Genomic DNA, 19484 nt, shown 5'->3' with positions numbered 1-19484 from the left:
GTCTCTGCTCTGCTGCTCACCTGCTCCACGAGGATGGGAGGACTCATTGCAGCTTCTCTTTTTGTCTCATCTTTGAGTGTCAGTTTGGAAAGTGATATGACTGCAGCAATCCGTAACTTTGTAATCTGTTATCCCCAACACTGCCACTATGTACATTTAACGCATTTTCCACGTGTGAAGTCTCAGTCTTTTGTGATACATGTGTGATATACAGTATGCAATTCTTCAGTGTTTCTTGCTTTTGTCATAGTCGATGTGTGCAGATGTCTGTCGAGGGTTTAGGCCGACGGGTCTTTACGTGAATTCACTTTTGAGCTGTTCAAGAATTGCACATGACTTTTGCAAGATGCATATGCAAATTTGTGGCTTTCCTTGACTGTTCCACATATGTCCACATATGTCTGACAAGCTTTTCACGCATGAATCACTTTTATATTCCGTATACAGCACACATATCACATTAAAATGATGCAACTGATGGACAAATCACTAACGAAAAGCACAATAATCAGGTATGGTCCATGTTTGATGATTTACGTGTTTTCTGTGTGGTTTATTTGTACTTCTTCCATGGTTTTAACATTGGTCATTTGTGCTACATTTGTGAAAATTTCACAACTTTTTCCACATTCATGTATTTCATCCTTGCAATATGCATAAAATGTACAAAGTGGCTGAGTGACACGGCCTTTAGTTCCTGCATGATTTTACATTTACAGTGGTAGTAAAGAGCACTTTTTACTGGTTGCTCCACAGTCAACCTTGTTGTCTGTCTGTTGTTGTGCAGTTTGTACTAAAAACAATTGTGTGTGCCGGTGAAAGCTGTGGATATGAAAGCACTTTACTTGTTTGCTGCTGCGTTTTACTGAGAAGACCATGGTAAACCCACCTCCTTCCCAAAGTCTCTGGGTGGTGTTGTGTGTGATGGAAGAGCGGGATCCACTTTAGGGATTTCAGGAACTGCTGATGTCTTTTTATCAGTAGGAAGACCCGAGATTGTAGACTGAGCGAGATCTTCTACAGCAGTGCTGCATTTACACACACATATGAATTAATTGTTATGTATGTATTTTGATATTTCAACTTATTTTCTATCAGAAATTACAAAAAAAAAATAAAGAAATACAGACACGTTTTTACTCACGATTCTGTTTGGGTCTTTGGTTCATGATGTGTTTTTAAATCATGTGATTGTTCCTCCATCTGCTGACAGACAGATACAGATACAGATACCTAAATAACAAAACATATTTATAGGACTTTTAACTAGTCTCTTTGGGAGACCTGACTGACCGCAGAAGGACACACATCCTTTGTGGTTTGAACATCAGCTGGTTCTCTGGGATCCGGCTTTGCTGTGGAGAGGTCGGGATCTGCAGCCTCAGGCTCTTTCTGAGGCTCTGACACCTCAGGAGATCTGAAACCACAAACTGAGGTCATAAATCAAGCCTAAACTGAACACAATAATATGTCTTTACTGTTTCTGACTGGCGGGCTTACAGCTCCAACCTTCCCAATGAGACAAATAACTCACTGGTTTGCAGGCAGTTCAGGACTTTTTTTCTCCACATTTGCTACTTTGGGAACTTTTTCCACGTCAGTTTCTCTCTTGGAAGCAGCTGAAGATGGTCTTGGAACGTCTGTCATTCGAGTGTCCAGGACCTGCAAACAACAACCTTCCACTCAGCCTGTGTGTCAGCTGCAGCAGCATACGTGCAGTCGTATGTATACCTTGAGCTCAGCTCTGAGCAGAATTTCACTTTCCGGTAAAGCTCCGTCCAGGTGCATCCACTTGTCCAGAACCAGCTGAGGTTCCGACAGCAGTTCCCTCACAGGAACCACCAGAGATCCCATTGGCTGGTCCCATGCACTGGACAGCTGCAGACATACACCAGATCATGAGCTGGAAATGTTTCTGGTTTGTGGCTCATCTGTTGTGTTACATCCACCTTCACTATGAGCATTTCCTCTTTGGGGTTGTGAACCAGGAAGTAAAAAGCTTCACTCCACTGGGGGGTCCTGGAGCGCTCACACACCTTCAAACAGAAAAAGAATGAGACAGAGGAAACAGTATAAATACATGCAGTTTGTTAAATGAGTTTGAGTTCAATTTTAAGGAGCATTAAGTTAAACTAAACATGTTTTTAATGATTTAAAGTTGGATTTGAAGTCACAATGATGTGAAGTCATGGATGAAATTAAAGAGAGATCAAATGTAAAGCTTCATGGAAACAATATCATCATTTTAAATCATTTTGCACAAATTGTATATGTTCCTTCAAACTTCAAACTTAAATAATACAACTTATGAACAGAAGTCTTGTGTCTGCATTATGTCTCCATTGATCACCTTTGTTTTGTAAGCTGTGTTGCCCATCACAAGTTCAGCTGCAGCTTTGGGCTCTTTTCCACTTTTCTTAAACTGCACAAAGAAACAAAATGTGTTTAATCCATTTTCTTTAAGCTTTCTTGGAGCCATAAACATATCAGTATGCAAAACAACAGTTTAATTTTAGACACAAAATGTCGAGAATAAAGGTGTGAGGACTCACAGGAAGCATGCGTGCTCTGTCCATAAAAACAAAGAGCAGCGCCGCAGACTGAACGGCTTTGTTACGGTACGACTGCAGGGACTGCAGCTGCATCACCTGCATGGATCCGACAAATTCATTTACTGCTGTGACACAACAGAGGAATCGTGAAGCTGGAAAAACTGAGAAAGGTACAAACTTGATCCAGGGCGTCACTTCGCGACACAGTTGGAACCCACTCTGTTATCAGACGAACCCGACCCGAATTCACATTGCTGAGGGTGTACCACTAAGACAGAAATGAGTCACGTGAGTCACAAACTATCAACCTTTGAAATCCAAATCTGCAGTGATCTACCTGGTCCTTGTACTGGGATTGGATTATGTCAGATATGGGGATTTTGAACCTGTTAGGAGAAACAATTTAAATGTTTGATGATGAAAACACAAGGATTATATGAGTGAGAATGAAATATCCAAAACATTTAGAAATTCAATTCTTTTCGCAAATTTTCTGATTTTCTTATAATGTGTAAATACCAATGATTCTGTATTCATATAGTTAAAATAATTACAAAAATCCTCAGCCACTTAATTTATTTTCTTCAACCAATTCTTCCTTAATTTTGCTTTAGTAAAGTTATGGTTTGTTGATTTTTCATTTAAAATGATCAAAGAGATTATAAATCCACCTTTTTATTAATTACCTAAATGATATTGTTTGAAAGGCAGTGTTATAAGAGTGGACAATATTGCTGGCAGGGTTAAAAGTTATTGCCCGCTTCATTTATGTAACAGAAAGCAGACTAAAAAACAAAATAGTTGTTTAACCATAAACAGCAGAAAGCACATACGTCTCAAAGAAACTGACATGATGGTGGAGTATAGTACAGGGTCATTAAACATTTGACCTAAAACTAAATTTTAAGTCACTTGACTAAGTCTGGAAAAGAATAAGGAAACAAAAGAGGTGATGAAATGATCCAAACACCTCAGGTTGAATAAAATGCTGTAAATACATTTACAGGAATATCATTAAAAAGGAACCATGACTTCTTCAGAAACAAGTTCAAAGGATAGAGTTGAAAAAAAATCTACTTATGTGTGATTTAATAAAGATATTTCGTTATTGCATTAAAAAGTCTGGCTTAGAACTAAAATGGAATCAGCTGAATAACAATCTGAGCTGATTTAATTGTTTGTGTCTGTTTGCTTCCTGTTTTAGACAATTGACCCTTAAATGAGAACTAGACTGAGTGACTTCTCCCCCCTTGCATTTAGAACAGGAAGTGCCTGCGGGCTCCAAGAAGCTGCTATTACTCATTCGTTCTATTTGTCAGAATAACCATACTTTTGCTCTACTACATTTTTTTAACATTTTCTTGCTAATCCCGAGCCTGATTTCAAGTAGTAGAGGTGTGGACTACTTCCAACAAGCTCATTCCTGATTGGCGAGAGCGGTTGCCATAGAAATGCAGACTCAGACCAATCACTGCTTACAAATGATGTCTGGCTCCATCGAGGCGGCATCCATATCACGGAAGAAGGACAAATGAATTTAGTTATTTTTGTTGGAGCTGGAAATAAACTGTTTTCTATGGATGACATCACACTCACTCACTCCAGTTGTCATTTACAGTCAATGGTTAAGAGCAGGGGTATTCAAATCCAGGCCTCGAGGGCCGGTGTCCTACATGTTTTCCAACCAACCTTACATTGAAGCTCCTTATTGGCTGCTAATTTCCAGGATCAGGTATGTTTAGCCAATAAGGAGCTTCAATGGAAGGTTGGTTGGAAAACATGTAGGACACCGGCCCTCGAGGCCTGGATTTGAATACCCCTGGTTTAGAGCCTTGACGACTGTTGCTATTTATTTGAGAAATAAAAATAGTTGTAATAATTTTTTTTATGGCTTGAAAAGTGAAACTCTTGAATGTGACATAAAATAAAAGTAGATTAAGATCGCACCAGACCAGGGATTGGCAAACTCTTATTTGTGGGCCATAAAAATGTCTAAAATTTGAAAGGACCAGATTCGTAGCATGTTTTGGTAAGTTACCTTGTAAAAGAAAGACATACAAAAAAGTACTTGAAACTTGATTGAAAATTACTTTAAAACAGAACATTTTGGATTTTTTTATTTCAAAACTACGACTTTTGTTTCCACTTTAGTGCCATCTTCCCCAATGGGTTGATGTTCCTCAGGGAAAAACTGAATTTTAGGGAAATTCTGCATTCATGTGGTGTTGGAATAATCAGAAAAATGACTTTCCCACTTGGAAATCACACATGAATATCAGAAAAAAATCTTCAAATATTACATAAATGCAGAACTTTCTGTGCCTAAACAAAGGTCAATTTATCTGTAGTGCCCCATCTGTGGGGAGACACCTGAATTACACGGAAAATAAAACATGAATATGAGTATTCAAAATCATTTATTCCAGTTTGGCAAGCCAGATTAAATGGTTTAACGGCCCTCGGAGAGTAGTTTGTCCACCCCTGCTCTAGAAATAATTGAACAGAAACGTTTGAAATAACCCTCACCTGCCCAGGAAGTCATCTTTGTCTACGTCTTTGTCAAACAGCTCCACCTGCACTTCCTGTCCAGACTGAGGCCTGAGCACCATCTGCAGCGCCACAAAGCAGTTCAGACGGAATAATAAATGAATTTAAGACAACTATAAGCCCTTCACGCACCTCATACATCTCATTCCAGACTGGACTGAGATTTTCCTCGACCACATGACTCTTGAACAAGAACTGTCCAACATTGATGACAGCATAGGGGTCACTCTTGCCTTTCACCATGCGCCCAAACCTGTTGTCCTTAGCAACCAGATCCTGGGCCTCCAACAGGATGATTCTCAGCAGTCCCTGAAAGGAGAAAATGTGAACACAAGCAGCTCTTAGATCAAAGTTTCAACTGGGTTTTGTGTTTCTGCTGCCGTCACTTTGTGATTTTACCTCAGTGGCAAAGCTCAGGTGTGGTGAAGTATGAAGGGGTTCTGTTGCAGCAGGACTCTGGAATTCTTCATCCTCGTCTTCGTTCTCATCATTTTCAGCTTCTTTTTCTTGAATTACTTCCTCAGAAGTCATGGATGAGGTTATTGTCTCCACGGGAGTGTCCACTGAACCTGACCTAGATTTATAATGAGGAACATTGACAAGATAAAAAAAATGTTGCATCAAAAACCATTTCTGAATAATTTATCTCACTTAAGAGCCGTGTCTTCCTCTTGCTTGGGTTTGGCTGGTGGATGATCAGCTGCTGCATTGACCTTCGGCTTTCCAGCACCAGGACATTTAGTAGGAATCAGCAACTGCAATTAGATTCACTTTGTTACCATATTGTGAACAGAGGTATTGTAGCCAAAAATTTAAAAACAAGAATCAGAAAAAAGGTTTGGGACAAGACTCTGCCAACCAAGAATATTATAAAAGAAATTAAAAACAGAATGAGTTCTTCAAAAAGAAAAAAGTTTCCATTACTTTCAGTTCGATTCTCAATTGGATCTGACTTTCAGGTGACGCTCCGTCCAGATGGAACCACCGATCCAGAACCAGGTCTGGTTCAGATAGCAGTTCTCCCATCGGAACCACCAAAGAGCCAATAGGCAGGGTCCAGCTGTGAGAGAGCTGGAACAGTGATAACAACAAACAGTATGAGAGAAACTGGGAAATCTTCTCATGATCGGTATGTGAGATCGCTCACCTTAACTATCAGAACATCTTCTCTGGGGTCACGCACCAGGAAGCTAAAAGCCTCGTTCCAATGAGGAGATGTTGTCCGATCGCATACCTTCAGAGGAAAATGAGCAAACATTCCTTAAAGATAAGATGTTGAGGCAAAAACAGCACTCTCTGGATATTTAAAATCCCACTTCAATGAAAATGTTCTTGTGGGATAAAAATGGCATTTCTTTGCATTTTTTCCCAAATTCTTGTGAAAAAGGATCAGATAAAAAAATGCTGTTTGAATAAAGAGTTTATTTGTGAAGAAAATACGCTGGGTGGGCCACAAGCTCCCTGCACCAAGCTTTCAGCGTAAGGGAGAGGAAGGGGTCGGAGTCGCTCCACACCCACAACTCAGAAGCTCAAAATGGGATGGTGATCATCTTTTGATCTATTTTCAAAGTGTTCCCAGTGTTCTTCTAATTATGATAATGCTGTTTTTAGTAGGGGTATGACGATACGATACATACCCCAATATGTCTCTCACGATACGATATGTATTGTGATATATCCTAACACTATTCCAGAACAAATTCTCACTTTTTTAAGGAGTATGACTTTGAAAAAAACTCAAAATTAATATTAATACATCTTCCATTTTAATAAAATGGTCAAATTGTTTTTATTTAATGACTGAACATTTAACACAAGCTGGTTCTGCGAGATCTTGTTGCTTTGATCGCAGTGTAGAGCTCCTCAAAATGGCTCAGTGTGCTTTACTGCCAACTAGTGGCTGGAGGTTTAGGTGGACAAAAAAAACAAAGGACGCTTTTAAATAGATAAATATATAAATATCGTCTTGTCAGTATTTTAAATCGATGCAAGTATCGCCAAATGACATATTACAATATATCCCAAAATAAATTTTTCCCTAAACCCTTAGTTTTAAGGCAAAAAGAAATAAAAAATACATAGTTTGTTTAGAGCGGCAGTAGTTCATTAGAAATTTGCCTCTGACCTGTGGGTGGAAGTATTGCCTACCTCTACCTTCCATCACTCATCTGTTTACACACTCTCCCCCCATCTTACACCCCCTCACACTCCCAACCTAACATAACTGGTGCAACCAAAATGGTGAGCAAAATTAGAGGTATACAGTTGTACAATCTGAAGAAGTACATGGATCTATCCGTATACAGGTGGATGTATCAGAATGGGAGCTTGAGGCTTGTCATTGTAGGTTCTACGCTGCACCTACAAGCTTTTTCCAATGACATATATTTATCTGCTCCTGATTCACAACACATACTCAGATATACATTTGATTTTCTTTAAATATATCCTCCATTGAGAGAAAAACACCACAAAAACCTGTAAAAAACACCAAATAAACGGGTTTCATTTGGCTGGGTCTTAAAGCAAAGTTTGGGTCTTACTGTGGTTTTACGAGACACTTTTCCAAGCATCAACTCCGCTCCTGCTTTTGGATCTTTTCCACTCTTTTTGACCTAAAGGGAGTAAAATAATAAGAATTGTGGGTTGAAAAGCTGACGCCCAGTTTTCCATATTATTGCTCACAAAGTCATTAGGAGACTCACTGGTAAGCCATATGCCTGCTCAATATAGACAAAGAGCAGACCTGCTGAGGGCACCGCCTTGTTTTGGAAAGACTGTCTGGAGTAGAACTGGAGAGCCTACCCAGACAGGAAATAAAGATAGAGATATGCATGATGAATCAGGCTTTGGAAGCAGCAGTCATGAATAATTGAAGATTAAATTTGAAAATGTGGACCTGGTCCAGTCTGTCTGCTTCTGAGGATGTGGGAACCCACTCGAGCACGAGGTGAACCCGACCAGACTTCACATCACTGAGGGGGTACCACTGAAAGAATAAAGAAAGATATGATGAAGAACGTCAAGCAGAATCGATCCACTTGAGTTAAAGTGTAGCATCTGCCCACCTGATCTGCGTATTGGGCGTCAATGATGTCCTTCAAATCGATCTTCAACCTGGAGATCAAAAATGATGAGATTAGAATACATAATCTGTTTATACTCCATAATAAAAAGCTTCTATTGTAGTGACCTGCCCATGAAGTCATCCTTCATATCCATATCTTTATCAAACACCTCCACATGCAGCTCCTGGCCTGGAAGCTGGGTAAGAATCACCTGAGAAATATTCAAAATCACAAACTTTATTAGTCCTTCTTTTGTTCTTCAAACTTTGGGTAATTTTATTTTAAATGTTGGAATTAGATGCATGTCAAAACCGAATTTCAAGAGAAATCTAGCATGTTTTTATTTTCTTTAAAGTCCCATTCCAATTGTTCCTAGTGGTCTTTTAATAATGAATATGATATTTTTAACCTAAATCAAAAGCCTGTACCATTTTTAAGACATATTTTCTGCAGAGCTACAAGAGTTTATTAGAAATTCCCCACTGAGTTGTGGGTGCCGAAGTTAGCCTAACTAGTTTCCCAGCATGCCTTTGTTTACACTCTCTTCCACTATCAACAAGCACATCCTTTTCAAGCTAACGTTAGCATAGCAACAAAAAAAAAAACTGAGAAAATTATTGGAGCTAAGGAGCCGCACAGTTTTGCAGCAGATGTCAGTTCAGACAAGGAAAATTAAGACTTTAATGGATCTGTTTGTCTGCAAGTGAAGGGTTTAGAGCTAAAACGGAGAAGAAAGACTTTAGCAGTGGTTGCGTCATGAACCCATGCTTTTTCAAACATCTGGTTTTCATCTGCTCTTGATCCAACGCATTTGAATAAATAAATATTCAGAAACGTAGTTTTAATGTTAAATTATTTTGCGTACGTCTTCTCTTATGAGAAAAATGGTACTACAACAGGTTAAAAACACCAAAAACACAATATTTATTGGAGTGGTTCTTTAAATATGACTCCTTGTTAGTGAAAGGACAATAATATACAAAAAAATACTCCTAAAATGCTTTTATTTTATATTTCTAGCACCTCTTGAGGCTAAAGACTTTTGCTTTAAGGTTTTGATGCTGGGCTTTATACCCACACACACACCTATTCTTGCAAATGCATCATTCAATAAAACCTGTTAATGTGGCAAGAACCTTACTTCATACATCTCATTCCAGGTGGGATTAAGGTTTTCGTTTATGGTTTGGCTCGTGAAGGTTTCACCCCCAATGCTGATCTTCACGTAGGGGTCGCTCTTGCCTTTCATTATGCCGCCCAGTCGATTGTCTTTGGGAACAAGATTTTGACCTGCCAACAAGTGAATCCTAAGAAGACCCTAAATGAGATTTTAAAAAAGAATATATTAATACACTTATCTCAGTTGTGCTTTGTCTTAAATATAGACTCCATTCTGTTCTCACTGCCCCTTATTACCTCTGTGGCAAAGCTGGGATGGGGGGAGGACTTCTGGGGCAGCGCTTTCTTCATTCCAGCTGCCACAGTGGATGACACTTCAGCCTTAATATTTTCCTCATCCAACCATAAGACCTAAAAAAGAATTAAAAATAAAAATTAATTGCTGCTCCTTTTGTTCTGTTTCATTCCTCTTGACTTTAAGCACTGAAAGATCCATATGATTTTGTTTTTTACTACAACAATTCAAGAAAAGAATCCTGCAAAGGTACCCTGAGAACTGTATTGACATAGATGCGACTGGCTGGTCCAGAATTATCCAACTCAAACCACTGGTCCAAAGACAGATCCGACTCTTTCAGGATGCGGGACAGAGGGATTCTGAGGCTGCCCAAAGGCTGCTTGCTGTCAGCATCCTTCACCTTAATGAGGACAAAAGCTAAATCAAAACCTTGACTCCTTGAATTATCAAAAACAACAGTCACGCTGTTATAGACGATACCTGAAAGTCTATGTCCTGTTTGTGGGGATCCTGAATGAAGAAGGTAAAAGCTTCCTCCCACTCGGGATCAACAGTTGTGTAGCAAGTCTGAAAAAAGCATGGAAAAACAGCATCAACATTTGCGTGCAGTATGATTGATCTCTTGATCACATTTACTACATTTACCTTGCTGTCTTTTTTGGTGTCCTGCACAGATATTTGGACGGTGGGATTTGGCTCTTTATTTCCTTTCTTCATCTTAAAACAAACAAACAAAAAAAAAACAAAAATAAAATAAAATATTGACTCGCTGTAAAGTTCATGAATAGTGACATTTGTCTGTACAACAGAACTGGACAAGTGTGACTTCATCCACAAAAAATGGCTTACTTCCAATTTAGGTACCATATGTGCTCAGCCTGACAGATCAGTACAGGGGCTTGCGACTTGATGACGCCTTAGATTGCGATTGGCCGGACCATTGTACCATTTATAAATATCACTGGATTGGCCATACTCGGACGTCGGTTAGTGACACACGCATTGCATCTCCTCGAATGAAGAACTGACGAGGTCTGAACAACTATGCAAAGAATCATAAAAGGGGACGCAATGCTTTGCAATCAAATGCAGAAAACATTACAACAAAATAATCAGATAGAGAGGAATCATCACAGGACAGGTATTGCATTTTTATGGAGAGAAATCAGGGATGCACGAAGTGTGTGCTAGAGAGTACCATGCTAGTTTTGTTCATCATTGATGTATTCAAATCTTTTTATTATTGTTTGATGTTTTAAATGATTTTAAAGACTGATGTTACACATACGTATTTACATACGACCAGCTCAAAAACCGATGGATATTCGCGTAAGATGAACATTGCTGCATTGCCTGGACGTATTTTAGGTGCGTCTGAAGCAAAATATTGTTGTTGGTCGCAGATATTTCTTTTGAAAAAAGAAAGTGACTACTTGCATGTCATTTTCAAAATACGTGCTGCCAGTGTTGAACTTCTTTCTTAGGCGCACAGACCGGAGGACGAATATGCAGCGTTCACTTTCTACCCAGTGACATAAACTCTGAAGAGAGCAGTTGTTAGGGAAGGAGATGTCAATGAAAAATAATAAAAGATAATTATGAGGGAAAATAACTTTAGGTTACAAAAGAAAATGTAAACCTAAAACAAAAATATGTAGTCTGAGCAGATCTCAACACTAAGTAGTTTGTTTAAGTGGTGTTGCCGAACACATGTGGTACCCACACCAGCACCAACCAAATTAAGTAAATTCAGTCGCCGTTGTTTTGTGATAAAGTGATCACCATGTAGGAGGCAGAAAAGGTCAATAGCAGTGATTGTTTCGAATCAGTCTGAGTAATAATTTCTATGACAACCACTCTAGCCAATCAGGAGTGAGCCTGCTGGAAGTCCACACTCCTACCACTTTAGGCAGACTTGGACGAATCTGTCAATCAATGCTTTGAACGTTCAATACGAGACCACATACTTTTATTTGACTGGTCCAATAACTTGCACCATAGAAAGAATAGCATAAAAAATTTAGATTAGCAAGAAAATGTAAAAAAAAGGTAGCAGAGCAAGAATAGTTATTCTGACAAATGGAATGACTAAGTAACAGCTGCTCATTTCTCAACGGAAGTCTATAGGATTTTGTCTTATTGGTCCAGAGAGTACTTCCTGTTTAGAACACAAGGTGGGATGAGGTCACTGGGTCCAGTTCTCGTATATAGTGAATGATAGTGATACTCTGTAGCTGGATCATAACCATGTGGGTCTGAGTAATACTGTATGCAGTAACCATGGCAGCAGCAGAAATGCTTGAAAAAGCTGTGGTAAAATCCAGGAAGTGAGCATAAAACCACAGAAGCTGGCAGTAAACACCCAGTTTCTGCTTCCCTCTAACAGTGCTCTGAAAACAACAGGTATTTGAGTACATTCTTTCACATCTCAAGAGGATGACGGTGATTAAAGTCCACAGATGAAGAAAGCCATTTAAGGCTCGAAACAGAAATCAACTCTGCACCACACACAAATATGGTAGTGATGTTTGACTCACAGGAAGTGCCTTAGCCTTGTCCAGATACACGACTAAAACGGCAGAAGAAGGTGGCTCCAAATTTTTTCCAGTGACGGTTTCATTCCTCTTTAAGACCTGAGGAATTTTAAAGAAAAAATGTGTCACTGGAATCTGGTCGGTCACAAGTTTTTATCGTATAATACTTTATAAATTAACAAAAAAACTGATAGAGTACGGTAGCGAGAAATATGAAAAACAGAAAATTATAGGCTCCAACCTGTTCTAATTTATCAGTGGTGGAAAGCAATGAGAGCCACTCGAGTCTGAAGTGAATCCGTCCAGATGAAGACTCCTTCAGTGTGAACCACTGCAATGAGGTTGATGAGCACACACTTAAATATGATCATGACTATATTTGTTTTTAAGAGACCTAACAGTATTCACTTACATCGTCCACGGCAATGGAGTTTTTAACAATGCCCAAATCCAGTTTGGTCCTATATGAAGAAAAAAAGTAAAAATTCAGTCAAGCCACGATTCGATTTACAGTTTTAAAGTCACAATTTCGATTTTTTTCAGATTTTTTTTGTTTCAACACAATGAATTAAAGGTATTTTAAGGCCAAGTATGTTTTCTTTTTTCCCCTTACAGTCAGAAGGGAAACAGTCGCGTCATCACCCATGACTGTTGTCATGATAGATTGGTCAAAGTTACAGGAAAGTTGCGATGAAAATGTAACATTGCAGGGTGAGGAACAAATCTCAGCTTTGCGTGAATTTGCGCTAATAGTTGCGATTGCAACATCACTAAATCCTGGAGGGACTGACTTATGTAAAAATTTTATATCCGAAGGAGCTGTGAGACTTTCCCAGGAGGGAGGCGCAGATGAAGAGCACGCAGCCCCTCCGCTACACACACAGGTGTGCACACACTCACAGCCTGCATGGAAAAATGTCATCTGCTCTGCATTTTTCTAAATTCAGGCACAGGCTGAGAAACCAATTTTAAAATTTTCTGTACCGATGAAAATTTTGACGGGTTTGAATCGTTTTTTTACCGATTCACAAAGAATCGTTGCATCCTTAAAAAAAAGAGTAAAACAAACTGAAGAACTTTTTAACAGTTATAAAAGAAGTGTGTGTGTTGAGGCTTTTTTCTCATTGATTTTGACAGATGAACCGAAAACTAGACATTTAGAAGAGAACGAAAAAGATGGGAATTTCACACCTTCCCAGAAAATCGTCTTGGTCTCGGTCTTTGTCGTACACCTCCACCTCCAACTCCTGACCAGGCACTTCATGGACTATCACCTGGTGTAAGGGAAACACATGAGGACATGAGCACTGATACGAGACAAATCCAGACTAACACAACACACAGAATAAGACTCAGATGGGAGGATTGCACAAGTCTCTAATTTCAATTACATATTCTTGCTCACCTCATACATCTCTTCCCACTTGGGACAGTCCGTATTGTCAATGTGTTTGGATGTAAATGTCTGAGGCCCCACCCTCAAAACGGCATAGGGGTCGGACAGGCCGGCCATCACCCCCTTCACGTTGTGGTCATTGGCTGGCAAATTCTGAGCCTCTAACAGGTGAATTCGAACCACACCCTGGAAAAAGAAGACAGGAGCTTATAGAAGCCTTTTCCAAGGACTGTCATCGTCTGCATCTGTGTTCTCAGACTTTACCCTGGGCAGAGGACAGCGCAACTGGGCCAAGTGCAAATCAGGAACCAGTGGGACAACCAGCCGGTTAGGCAGCACCAAGAATGAAGCGATGGCATCCATAATCATGCTGTCGGACTTGGCACTGCAATGAACCACAGTCACATTTCAGTGGAAAAACTTCAAATCCTTTAGATATACTTTCAAAATAAAGGTGTGAGAATGACTACAGTGAAGTTTTATGTCTGCAGGACTCACTTCACACCCGGAATGTCAAACAGATTTGTCAGTCCAGTCCAGTTGATGTCTAGTTTCTGGGAAGAAACAGGAGCCCAGTCACAGAGAGAATCAATTGATTTGCAGCAAATGAGAGCGTCACATGATATCTACAGCAGGACCGACTGATGATACAACAGGAAAAGGACAAAGAGGAAGGTGACTGCTGATGGACCTACAGGACGACGGATGAAAAACATAGTGACTGCGCCCACAATGGGCACATCGCCAATCAGAGGCTCCAGAATCACACGCATCATCCCATGAAGCTAAAGACAGAAACACAGAGGATGTGAGCTGTGTTGATGCAATACACAGAGGCAGACGCCTGCTGAGGTTGAATAACCTGAAATGGTATGAAGCTGCTCAATAAACAGAGTTGTCCAGGCCTACCTGTATTCCTTTGACTCCAGCCTTGCAGAAGTATCGTTTCACTTCAACGTTAATCTCAACATTGCCAACATAACTGAGGGGACATAAACAAAGAGTTCATCACAGTCTGGAAATGTCTAAATCAGAGGTCACTGGAGTGATCAGAGTTCAAAGAATGAACAGTCACCTGATGTAGAGATCTAACAGGACTTGTCCTTTATCGTTTTCTGTGTGGGCCTTGATTCCCACAACCTTCATGGCCTGAATCAAGCAGAAAACATTTCATTCACACGCACAAATGTAGGATGCATTTAAGTGAAATGATGATGTGGATCAGTCTCTATGCCGTCACCTTGTCTCCCATGTCCACCTTAGTGAAATTAAAGGTCTGAAGGTGAGTGGTGGAGGCTCTGATGGATGGAGCAATAGTTTCCACCAACAGCTTTTCCAAGTACTGGCCAACGAAGGGCCACACCTGCTGCAGAACCTGTCAAGGACAAGCTCGCAGTGTAAGATACTTTAGAAGAAAACTCTGGAGATTTAGTTAAACATTTTTAGCAACTGAACAGCAGATCAGTCAGATGTCCATCCATCTATTTTCTAAACCGCTATGTCCCTTTTGGGGTCACATGGCTGCCGGAGCCTAACCCTGCCACTTTAGACATTTTTTCCTTAAAGACCCACTTTGATGAAATTTTTTTTTTTTTTATCATGTTTGTGGATTTTTTCTGATGATGGAGGACATACAGAAAGAACTTTAAAGTCTTACACCAATCTATTTTAACCCATAAGAACCCATAGTGACATCAGCGTAGTCAACTTGGTTTGTGTTTTTTTTCCACATAATTTTAGTTTAAAGGAAAATGGGTCTGAGTTTCTATGGGTTAAAAGCGATCTCAGTGGTCTTTTAATTAGGATTGTGCCATTTTAGCCAAAATAAATAATCTGTATCATTTTTTAGGACATAGTTTCTGCAGAGCGGAAGGATTTTTTTTTTAGAAATTCACCTCTGAGTTATGGGCAAGACTGTTGATGTGAAGTAATTCTACACTTAATTCTCTTGATCCCTTTGTTTACACTCTATCTATTACACGCTTACAGCTCCTTAAAACCCCAAGATAAAATCCTCGGTGCAACAACAAGGTTGAGCAATATTGGAGCTATCCAGCCGTACAGTTTTGAGCCAAATACCAGCTCAGTTGTGGAAAACAAAGACGTACATGGATCTATTTGTTGTAACTAGTTGCATCAGAATCCATGGAGCTTGAGGCCTGTAGAATGAAGATTGTAAGTAGCAACTACAAGCTTTTTAAATGAAATTTTTTCACAAAGATTTAAATAAAGAAATACTCAGAAAATTAGTTTTGATTAAACTTTTCTTTACATAGACCATCATGACATGGTCCACAGATAGGTCTTTAAGATCAAATTATATTTCTGAGTATTTTTTTATTCAAATCGTTGTGAATTCGGAGCAGACAAAAAATGCTGTTGTAAAAAATAGACTCCCTGCTTCTCTCTACTTTAATTTATCCACTTGCAGACAAATAGGTCCATGAACGTCTTTGTTTTCCTCATCTGGCTCAAAACTGTATGGCCAAATATCTCCGGTATTGCTCTGCATTTTTGTTGCACTGCTAATGTTACGTTGGGGGTGTGAGGGGCTGTAAGCTAGCAGGAGAGCGGATAACAGAGAGCATTAGCCAATGCTCCAGTTCAAAACTCAGAGGCGAATTTCTAATCAACTCTGCAGAAAGTGTCCTAAAAAGGCAAGTTTTTTGGGGCTAAAAATGGCTTGATGATGATTAAAAGACTTTTAAAAGATCAAAAATGATTGGAGTGGAACTTTAATAACCAAAATGAAGGACAGTGTCAGCTGCAGCCAGCTCAGCCTTCACAGCTGTTTTGTCCTCCTATTTGTGTTTGTGTCACAATGAGTGGGTTGAATGGGTTCACTGCATACAATGTTATGTGGAAAGCAGGCAGACTTATTTCGTGGTCTTGGGGGAATTGGAGTAACCTTGAAGCGGGGCAGTGTTTTGTAACGAAGGGAAAAAGCAGAACAGTCGGTTACTGTGTGGCATAAATGCAGAGTGAGTCATAAACTGCTGGCTCCTGTGGAAGTCAGAGGAATCTGCTGACCACCCCTCCAGTTATCGCTCTCAAACAGATCCTTTGTTTGTCGTCTGCTGCTTGGGTCTCATGGATCTGCTGTTACCAAAACTGTTTATTTTCTGGGCCAGACAAATGAGGCGGCTGCCTTTTTTTGGAAGTCTGAAAAGAAAAGGCTCTCTCCCCCACTTTCCTGTGCTGCTGCCGCTGAAGTGGAAATGTTGAGAGAGCTGCCTGGCGCCGGGCCTGCTCCCTGCAGCGCACCACAAGCCAGCAGGGGTGTGGCCTTCACAGGAGCACGCCAGCAGCAGTGCTACCTTGTAACATGCGGGCACCAGTGTCAATCAGCATTACTCTTCTGCCTAAATATGCTTGTCTGCGGCACTAAAAAGCAATGGAAAGTGAAACCTTTGCTTTCTTACCTTGTTTAGCCATTCCACTTTTTCTACGTCGGGAAAGTTTACCTGAGGGAGGAGAAATTGGTTTTAGCTAAACAGCCTGTAAACACTCAACAGGAAAAGGAAATGATTTTGTCCAAGTGGGTAGTCTGGGGATGTCATTAGCTCTAAAGCTGGTAACTCATGTTTTACAAAATGGTTTAGGTAAAGATATGTAATATAGATAATTTGGATTCAATTTTAAAGGCTTCAGACATGCATGTTTTGCAAATGTTTATAGACTTCCTGTGATCAACCATGCAATCAGTTTGTTGAGAACCCACTGAAGACACAAACTGAAACTCATCTTCTCTGCTGCTTTGATGGCATCCTGAAGGTTTCGTTTGATTTAAAATGATGCACTTGCAGAATTTTGAGGACTTTATATAAGACTAAGTAATGCAAACTGTAATTAAGATTGCTTTAGGTGCATTGCTTGCAAATAGAGACGCAAAGATATTGGTTACGTTTCAAGATGATACTGTGTTTACAGAAACCACAGCTGTGGTTAATGTGAAGTCACTTCAGATCAAATAGGGAAGTGGCTGGATTTTTATTTATACATTTGGCTGCTTGATCTCACCCACGCTGGAAGGTCTCGCTTGATTTTGGAGAGCCTGCTGGACGCGTACTCGTTCCCGTCGTGCAGCTGCATGGCCGACCGGAGGCGCTCCTCCTTCGCTTCTCGGACGTGTTTCCATCCCGTGTAGACCATCATGCCGAACACCAGCAGGCTGGTGCTCACCCGGTAATAACCGGCCAGGTAGACTGGCAGCAGGGCGCTCAGGCATTTCCCGAAGGTCCACAGCACCGCCACGGCGCTGATCCCCTTGGCCTGGACGGGCTCTTCCTCAGCCCCGTCGCTCGGCGGGTTCGAACCCTCGGCGCCCTTGGGCTCCATCGGCTCCGATTTGTCGCTTTGCATAATCTTCTCTGGTCTCTTAACTAACTTAACGGCTAAAGCTCCATGTCTAGAGTCAGATCCTGGGCGAACAAGCGGTACGGTGTCCGACCGAGTGCTTGGTTTAAAGGCGGATGAATTCAAATAAACTGAAAGTTTCTGAGTTTGTCCTGAATGAAGACAGGAAAGTAAGTAGACACACTAAGAAGACAGTCCCGTTAACTGGATGGAGCCCGAAGCCACGCCCACCGCCGCAGAAAAAAAGAGGCGAATTTTTCGCTGCTGCGTCATTCTCATCTGAAAATAACATCTGAGATTTGAGCTTTGTTAAAGAAAAGGCCACAGGGACAGCTTTAAACTGACAGAACAAAGCCTTTACAAACATTTTCTCGTTAAATTCTGAAATTTATTTTGAATTAATGTTCTTAAAAACAAGGAGAGCATGTTGAAACCCTTAAAAATGGAAAATAATAAGTTAAACAAAGTTCTGTTTAGCATCATGAGTGTTTTTATATGGTGACAACAAAAATTTGTTTTTGACACAAAGCCAGTGGCGGAGTTAGCAGTTTGGGGGCCCCAGACAAACAAAAGCCCCTCTACAGTGGTTGCATTCAATGATTAGTACCAGCTAGCTTGTTGCATATACAAAGTTGGACGCCATATTGGACAGGGCTAGATGCCTGTTTACTACGCAAACAGAGCTGGAAAAACAAGAAAGTGACTTTTCACACATAAATTAATACTGTTATCTAATAAAGTGGAATTTGTTGAAAACATTTTTTTGTAGATCTGAGTGAGTTTGCTCTCAATAATGAACATTCAGGCTGATCTTGTAGCCTCAAAGTTAATGGCACCTTTAACTTTGCACTATTTCCACGTTTCCTATCAGGACCACCTACCTTTTTGTTTAATTGAGGATGACCATAGTATTTGTATGTGTGCAAATTTGTTTATAAAATGTTTAAAATGACATTCATCTGTTGTGCTTTGTACAAAAACATTAGTACCACGGCCTGGGTCTTATTTTTGTGATGATCAGAGATATTTTAATTTTAAAACTGACTAAAATTAAGCATTTTATGGGCATTTTACTGTCTCTGATAAGCCGTGGCTAATTGTTTACTGCCCTATCCAAAATGGTGTTGCTCTCTATGTATCTTGGACAATGTTAAAAGGCTATTGTATCGTCTCTAGCCTATATAACTCATTGGTTAATCTTTTTCTTTTTTTTAATCCTTACAAAGGGTAAAGTCACTAAAGTGTTCATTGAATAACTTCTTCACTGGTCCATTTTTAGACAGTATCAATATCAACAATCCAAATGTTTTGAAATCACATTTAAATATTAAAGAGATGTATTGTATATACATTATTTTTTCTTTAAAAAAAGCATTGGATTTATTGAATGGACTAACTTGTTACTCACCAAATTTAGGTACAAATTAGGGTCTCTTTTCTTTTCTTTAATTTGTAGGGATAACTAAAAAAAAGGCAAAAGTAGAAAATGCATAAATGACAAAACAAAACAGTACACTATGGAGTGGCATCAAGAATAAAATAAATATTCTGAAAATGGACACTTTTTGCCCCTCTTTTTGCATTTCCTTCCTTTTTCTCTCATCACTTCACGAG

The 19484-nt window shown here is 39.9% G+C and overlaps 1 protein-coding gene across 2 annotated transcripts in view; it reads right to left on the bottom strand.

The window, feature by feature from the left end:
* The window catches only part of esyt1b (extended synaptotagmin-like protein 1b), a 25138-nt gene extending 7042 nt beyond the window's left edge, over nucleotides 1-18096 (bottom strand). Inside the window, exons 1-39 of one of the 2 annotated variants that reach the window (XM_024270226.2) lie at nucleotides 17535-18096; nucleotides 16937-16978; nucleotides 14755-14889; nucleotides 14590-14663; nucleotides 14424-14496; nucleotides 14210-14299; nucleotides 14013-14068; nucleotides 13779-13899; nucleotides 13524-13700; nucleotides 13310-13392; nucleotides 12531-12579; nucleotides 12360-12449; nucleotides 12122-12217; nucleotides 10230-10301; nucleotides 10065-10151; nucleotides 9835-9984; nucleotides 9584-9697; nucleotides 9309-9485; nucleotides 8293-8378; nucleotides 8168-8216; nucleotides 7999-8088; nucleotides 7805-7900; nucleotides 7643-7714; nucleotides 6247-6333; nucleotides 6024-6170; nucleotides 5751-5854; nucleotides 5499-5673; nucleotides 5232-5408; nucleotides 5079-5161; nucleotides 2890-2938; nucleotides 2731-2820; nucleotides 2553-2648; nucleotides 2351-2422; nucleotides 1950-2036; nucleotides 1732-1878; nucleotides 1535-1662; nucleotides 1294-1417; nucleotides 1145-1203; nucleotides 890-1028 (exon numbers count right to left, since the gene is read on the bottom strand). In XM_024270226.2, the coding sequence (XP_024125994.1) occupies nucleotides 890-1028; nucleotides 1145-1203; nucleotides 1294-1417; nucleotides 1535-1662; nucleotides 1732-1878; nucleotides 1950-2036; nucleotides 2351-2422; nucleotides 2553-2648; nucleotides 2731-2820; nucleotides 2890-2938; nucleotides 5079-5161; nucleotides 5232-5408; nucleotides 5499-5673; nucleotides 5751-5854; nucleotides 6024-6170; nucleotides 6247-6333; nucleotides 7643-7714; nucleotides 7805-7900; nucleotides 7999-8088; nucleotides 8168-8216; nucleotides 8293-8378; nucleotides 9309-9485; nucleotides 9584-9697; nucleotides 9835-9984; nucleotides 10065-10151; nucleotides 10230-10301; nucleotides 12122-12217; nucleotides 12360-12449; nucleotides 12531-12579; nucleotides 13310-13392; nucleotides 13524-13700; nucleotides 13779-13899; nucleotides 14013-14068; nucleotides 14210-14299; nucleotides 14424-14496; nucleotides 14590-14663; nucleotides 14755-14889; nucleotides 16937-16978; nucleotides 17535-17876 (4185 nt within the window). In that variant the 5' untranslated portion in view covers nucleotides 17877-18096. The remainder of the gene's footprint in view (nucleotides 1-889; nucleotides 1029-1144; nucleotides 1204-1293; nucleotides 1418-1534; nucleotides 1663-1731; nucleotides 1879-1949; nucleotides 2037-2350; nucleotides 2423-2552; nucleotides 2649-2730; nucleotides 2821-2889; nucleotides 2939-5078; nucleotides 5162-5231; nucleotides 5409-5498; nucleotides 5674-5750; nucleotides 5855-6023; nucleotides 6171-6246; nucleotides 6334-7642; nucleotides 7715-7804; nucleotides 7901-7998; nucleotides 8089-8167; nucleotides 8217-8292; nucleotides 8379-9308; nucleotides 9486-9583; nucleotides 9698-9834; nucleotides 9985-10064; nucleotides 10152-10229; nucleotides 10302-12121; nucleotides 12218-12359; nucleotides 12450-12530; nucleotides 12580-13309; nucleotides 13393-13523; nucleotides 13701-13778; nucleotides 13900-14012; nucleotides 14069-14209; nucleotides 14300-14423; nucleotides 14497-14589; nucleotides 14664-14754; nucleotides 14890-16936; nucleotides 16979-17534) is intronic. The other variant, XM_024270227.2, reaches the window with a different exon arrangement.
* Between the last annotated feature and the right edge of the window lie 1388 nt (nucleotides 18097-19484).

Source organism: Oryzias melastigma, linkage group LG1 (assembly GCF_002922805.2).
Source record: "Oryzias melastigma strain HK-1 linkage group LG1, ASM292280v2, whole genome shotgun sequence".
Taxonomy (NCBI): domain Eukaryota; kingdom Metazoa; phylum Chordata; class Actinopteri; order Beloniformes; family Adrianichthyidae; genus Oryzias; species Oryzias melastigma.
Note: the sequence above shows the minus strand (reverse complement) of the source record. Positions and strands in the feature narration are given on the sequence as shown.